We start from the raw sequence: 6,418 nt of genomic DNA on the forward strand, positions 1-6,418 counted from the left end.
GGTTCGATTCCAGACTCGGCGTCATAATATGTGGGTTGAGTTTGTTGGTTCGCTTCTCTGCACCGAGAGGTTTTTCTCCGGGTACTCTGGTTTTCCCCTCTCCTCAAAAATCAACATTTGACTTGAATTGCGTTAATTGTTAATTTCAGTTTACAGTGTTCCCATTTAGTGCTCCAGCGCTAGAACGACTAGACGCTTAAATAAAATTCCTTTCTTTTTCCTTTTCCATTTCCTTTCCTACTTGTAATCACAATAAAATCTTACTTTGAGCTTCGTTTGGCTGATTTGTTATACCAAGGAGGGTCCAACACCACCAAATCATAGAGACCATTCTGCTCAGCTGAATAAAGAAGAAATGTTTTAAATTTGTTAAAATAATGATTGTTGTAAAAAAAAAAGGGATATTTGAGTGATCGTTGCACAGTGGAATATTTGAGTGCCATGAACACCTCTGTAAGCCTGATACAGAAGGAGTACCGGTATTCTTCCATTTTATACATGTTAGTCTTACCAGCCACCTACATGAAACAGAGCACTTGTTAGCATACTGTACTACCTTTCACAGTTATGTTCCAAAAGGAGAAAATTATGCCTGCAGGGTCCGAAATTGCGCCTTCCTGGTCGCCAATGCCACTAAAAATTGAGTACTGGCGACCAAAGTTTCACAGTTGGTTGCCAGTGGGCGACCTACTATTAAAGTGCACCTAACCCCAAAATATTTTTTTTGCTAAAATGAATCTTTGCAACTGTTTGAAATGCACTGCGGCCATTTTTTCATTTCTCTAACAAATCCTGGCATTTTATAGGCTTCAAAAGTTGCGAAAATCCAAGCATCTTTTGTTCACGACCGAGTCAGAAGGGGAGTGGGTCTATTCCTGATTTGACGTCACAATCTACTTTGCATGCATATTTACAAAGAGTTAATACAATGTAAATCAGTTTGTGACATCAAATCAGGAATAGACCCACTCCCCTTCTGACTTGGTCGTGAACAAAAGATGCTTGGATTTTTGCAACTTTCGAAGCCTATAAAATGCCAGGATTTGTTAGAAAAATGAAAAAATGGCCGCAATGCGTTTCGAGCAGTTGCAAAGATTCATTTTAGCGAAAAAAATATTTTGGGGTTAGGTGCACTTTAAGTTCAGAGCCGTTTGCCAACAAGTGTCTTACTTTTTATCCTGCCGATGTTTTTGAAATAAAAATGAAAGGAGTTTTCCCGTTAACTACCTCCATAGGTCTCCATAACGTCGCAAGCCGTCACGTTTTTTTGCGATTTCTCATAAAATACGTATTGCAAGCGAAAAAACTGCGACTCAGTATAGAGATTTGAGGGACTGGTGCAAGGAATGTAGCACAGTAATAACATGGCGGCTCGTGTGCGACAGAACGTGACTGGTGTTTCTGTGGCTGAAATTTTCAACAAATGGGCAGATGGACTTCTTCATTACATTCCAGGTCAGGTACATTTTCTCTCCAAAATGTCCACTTTTGAAAGCGAAAAATAATGCTTGAGACATACACAAGACCGCGCGGTCGTTGCTTTCTAGTCTCCATAAAGAAGTTCAAAACGTGCATTTTCAGGAGAAAATTTTTGGCAACCACAATTTGCCATCTGGTGACTGAAATTTTTATCCAGTCGCCAGTTGTCGCCCATATAAAAAAGTTAATTTCAGACCCTGGCCTGTAAAATTGACAATAACATCATTCATCCAAAGCAACGATTAACAATGCCTTGTATCTTATCTGGTTCACCGACAGATCCAATGCCATTGTTGATAAGAAACATAATGTACCCTCTAATTCATTGATCATTCCCCCACAGGGGCATTTCAGGGGATAAGTGGGTTTTTTTGGACATTTGGCTGAATGTATACATGTACATAAGGTGCCTCTGGCAGCTGCTATACGGTCATGTCTGATGTCGGAGCACAGCACCACAGCCAGATGCAATTAGCTATGAGTCGGGGGGGGGGGGGGGGTTAGGGGGTACTATGGCAAAAGTGGGAGGCATAGTTAGTGACCAATAAACTTATGCCAGCATGACTCCCCAGAGTGTACAGCCCGTGGTATTCCTGGACGGTCACACATCCAGGTATTAACTCATTGACTTAACTTTGGTGGACAACTGGGAACCGGTGTTTTCCTTTGGGGAAGTGTGCTGTACAGTACATACACTACACATGCTGAATATTAGCACAGGTACAAGTCAAGGGCGTAAATAGGGGGGTCCTGGGGTGCCCGTGACCACCCTCTCCCACCCCCCCTCCCTGCAATTGCATGGGTTGTCACCAGCGTTTCCAAGTTGTTAAATTGTACATGGAGATACAGTTCATTTGCTTTCTCCTCCACCACATTCAAGGACTTTTGAAGGAAAATGGAATTTCAACTCCACACAAACATTGTAGTGTTGCTCTACATATCTATGCCATATAATTATGGTATTGTTCAAACAATGTTAACAAGGGTTCAATTACCATTATTATTATAATAGTAAAAATAATATGTAGAGCATTCAGCCTTTCGTCTATGCAACTTGACAAATTGCTCTGGGAAGGGCTAACACTTGAGATGTCAGAAAACCAATCTTTTTATAGTGGTAATTCAACCTTTATCAACTGATTTGATAAAACTAAATTTTTTAGGATGTATGTGTGACTTACCATGAACAACAAGAGGGGTTAAGTTGCTGGCATCAGACAACAAGAAGCTGCAGTTTTCAGGTAAAACAAAATCTTGTCCAGAAATATTTAGCAACCTTGGACTGTCTTGAAGGTGGAAAATCATGCGACCAAAAACATCTTTCACATTTTTTAAATCCAGGCCTTGGTCAGCTAAATTTTGGAAGTATGGAAAGGAATAATACCGTTGTAAAAGTTATACAGCAAGAAATTACTATGTGCTGAAAGGTTGTTGACAATAACTCTTTTGTCAATTATTTGTAACCTGAGCATGGTATCAGAGGGGCCAGGCCAGCATTTCTCCCATGCAACTACAAGGCCAACACATGATTCACCATAAATAAATGGTAGCTGTATTGGGAGGGGGATACAAACTGACAAGAGTTATACATTATTTTCAGGCTTTAGTTTCAAATACACACAATGACATGCTAATATAAGTCACATCAGATTTCTTGCAAGCTTATCTCAGTCTTTTGCTGTCATTAAAACAACTTGAATCTTTAGATCAACTCACAAAAATGTTTCCCTCTTATGTTAACCCATTGATCCCTGGGAGTGAGACTTGACAGATTTTACTCTGTCTAACGCCAGACAAATTTACTTGCAACTGGAGGGGAGGGTGCCTGAGTCATTGGGTTCAGTAGACATAGACACAGTTTATTTACCCACAAGGAGCTTAGAACTCGTTAAAACGCTCTCTTGAGGTATTTGGCTGGGATTCAAACCTGTTTCCATAAAATTATTATTTGTTGCTTCAGGACAATATTCAACACCACGTAATATAACACACACTCAGACACGTTAAGAGGTGATTCCTTCTCTCGCCTCTAAATGAAGACTTGATCTAGTAGCTCTGAATAATTTTCACCTGGCAGCATGATATCTTGTTCTACGTATTCAACTTCAGGACAAAAATGTTTTTTATCCACTCCAATCTTGACCAGACTATCCACTCCCACTTCAATTACGTCTCTCACCTTCCAAAAAAAAAGTTCAGGTAATCATATGAATTCAAGTCAATTTGAACTCAAATAAGTACAAGTAAATAACTTCAAAGACTGACAAAATTGCAATTTTGTAGTCTTCAAAAACATTTACAAGACTAGTGCTTATTTCTTCCATCTGGCATAAAAAAAATCATGTGAATTTACTTATTACTGATATGCATGAAAGAATTCAAGAGTCAGCTTATCGTAATTAAGCAGAAGCAGCATACATGTGCACAATTCTCGCAGTCACACTAAACTTGTTTCATTCAGGATTCGCATTGTTTTCTCTTTTGCTCTGCTAATTGGTTCGACTACAAATCAAAAGAGGTAATGTTCAACATAGTGACACAAATGATAATACCTTAAAATTACTGAAGTACCTTTTGATGGTAGATATGAGCGGCTCTGTCCTCCTCAGATACGTGTACAACACCAGCACTGATCAAAGATTTTTTGCGCTGAAGCATTGGATAAAACATAATCGACTTGAGAAAGATAATACAGGTTATGACAGAGGATGTGGAGTTGGCTGGGTGTGGTACTGATGTGGAATGGAAATAGGAGAATACACATGTAATGCACTCTGAGAATGATGATGAATGTGAAGTCATCTTAACGTGACCATTAATTGTGGCATTTAGAAGCCCCTTTTGAAAATGGCATGCCCCCAAACACCCCAAGAAAAAGGGGCTGTTTGGCATGGAGGTTGTAAACTGCAGGGAACAGGTTAGCGTTGCAGGTCATTGTTTCCCGAGAGCTGAAACAACCCAAACCTTAACTAATATAATGCTACAACAAGTTGCAAAATTAGTGGAGACACTTCACCATCTTGGAGCAATATTAATTTACCTATTATCTCCCACACTGCAGCCCCCCTCCTCCCCCCCCCCCCCCCCTTATCAATGTACATTGATAGCAATACAAAAAATTAATTCCAGAAAGCTTAAACAGTCAACATTGAAAAGGGGGGTGGGAGAGGGGAAGTAGGAAAGGTTGGAATTCTAGATACAGCGGGCATTGGAAGCTAGAAAAGATGTTTTTTTTAATGGGACTGTCTCACCAATTTGCTACCTGTTGTTGCATTTGGCCTAAATGCTATGCTTTAGATAATGTTTACGTCTAAGGTTAGCATTTTTGTTAACGTTTGGGTTGTTTCCATTATGGTAAAACAATGACCTGCAAACCTAGGCTGCTCACATTCTTAAAGTACCCCTGTGATAAAAAAAATCACTTCCTTTTTTTCTCCAGATTTTGAAAGTGTGTTTCCTTAACACCCGACTGGCAGAATTTTGAGCTTTGATTTTTATCCAAAAGTCATTTACTTTGAGTGAAAGTTTGGATTTCATGGTCCGCCATTACTCACATTCAAAACTGGCCGATTGGACCTCAGAGGGTTGGATCCAGGGAAAAGCGACGTCAAAGGCTCAAAAGCTTAAAATTTCCATGTGTGTCAATGCAGCTTATTATATATGCAAAATGTGAGTTTAAAAGTCTGAAAGCGTGAAACTCCCATGCTGCATATTAATTCAGCCCCATACACACACATTGCATTGTTAAACTAATGAGCCTTTGACGTCATTTTCTCCTCTATCCAGCTCTCTCAGGATCTTAAAGTCAGTACTGGCAGACCATTAAATAGGAAAATTCCAGTTAAAATAAACAGGTGTCATTTTAACCCATTTGACTCCCGGGGCTTCCCCATTGATGAGTAAAATCGTCTAGCGTTAGACAGAGTAAAATACTAAGTCTGGCCGGTTTAGGCCGGTTTGGATGTTAAAGGGTAAAATCAAGGCTTAAAACTTTGGTCGCTCAGTGTTTAGTTAACACAGTTTTGAAATCCAAAGAAAAATAAGAATTGATTTTTTGGTCAGAGGGGCCCTTTAAGTTCGATCAGCCGATGTTATAAGACAAAAGTGAACCGATATACAAACCACTCCAAAATCTGTAAATCTTTCTCCCTCTGTTAAATGGCTTAAAAATCTGTCAAGACGGGCTCACCTTTCGTTTTCGGGTTCCAGAACTAGTATTAGTACTGTCACTGCAGCGAAAGTAGGGCTCAAACAAAGCAAATAAACTAGATTTGCATGATATAGATAGTTCTGAAACTGAATCAGAAATACTCTTCTTGTGATCAACTAGAAACCCGTTGTCAGACAAACCGATTATCGACATTTTAAGGTCGAAAGGAATTGTCGAACGGCAAGAATATTCCAGGCGAGTTTCACAGGTGTCATGAGAAAGCCCTGGGAACGAAAACATTTGAGGGGAGAGGAGGTGAGGTTAAGAAATCGCCACAGATAACCCAAGCTCAGTGCACAACCGAAATAATGATTTGTACGGCTCTTCCATAGAGGTATATCTATGACAAAATGCAATCCTCTGTTTTCAAAATTGTGACTGCTTCGATGGGAAGCTGAAAGGCGAACACCCACTTCAAGTCATTACGCGAATAGGCGTAACGCGAAAAGGCATACGCAAATAGACAACACGAAAAGACATAACGCAAATGCAATAAACAAACTGCGGTGATAAACATATGTATAACGCATTATAAACCGAGCCAGTTTTCACTGCTTATGTTACATTTGTTAAGAACATTGTTCTTAACCTAGTTACTAGTCTCTCTCAAGGTTTCACAAATATTTTGAATATTTTTTCAACAGTCACTTCTGAAGATGTACGTTGAATCATACGAAATGTCAAGTTAAAATGCGTTATAATAGGTTTATCACCGCGGTTTGTTTGTTG

The 6,418-nt window shown here is 39.5% G+C and overlaps 1 protein-coding gene across 4 annotated transcripts in view; it reads right to left on the minus strand.

Moving 5' to 3' along the window:
- LOC137972431 (N(6)-adenine-specific methyltransferase METTL4-like) overlaps nt 1-5,898 on the minus strand; it is a 42,014-nt gene extending 36,116 nt beyond the window's left edge. For 3 of the 4 annotated variants that reach the window (XR_011117126.1, XR_011117127.1, XM_068819140.1), the window contains exons 1-5: nt 5,669-5,883; nt 4,051-4,128; nt 3,550-3,658; nt 2,661-2,831; nt 265-340 (exon numbers count right to left, since the gene is read on the minus strand). Coding sequence is in view for 1 of the 4 variants with exons in the window: in XM_068819140.1 (XP_068675241.1) it covers nt 265-340; nt 2,661-2,831; nt 3,550-3,658; nt 4,051-4,128; nt 5,669-5,842 (608 nt within the window). In the remaining 3 variants the exon portion in view is untranslated. Of the gene's footprint in view, nt 1-264; nt 341-2,660; nt 2,832-3,549; nt 3,659-4,050; nt 4,129-5,668 lie in introns of all 4 variants that reach the window. The other variant, XR_011117125.1, reaches the window with a different exon arrangement.
- Nucleotides 5,899-6,418: the final 520 nt, after the last annotated feature.

The sequence above is a fragment of the Montipora foliosa genome, chromosome 10, assembly GCF_036669935.1.
Source record: "Montipora foliosa isolate CH-2021 chromosome 10, ASM3666993v2, whole genome shotgun sequence".
NCBI classification, from domain to species: Eukaryota; Metazoa; Cnidaria; class Anthozoa; order Scleractinia; family Acroporidae; genus Montipora; species Montipora foliosa.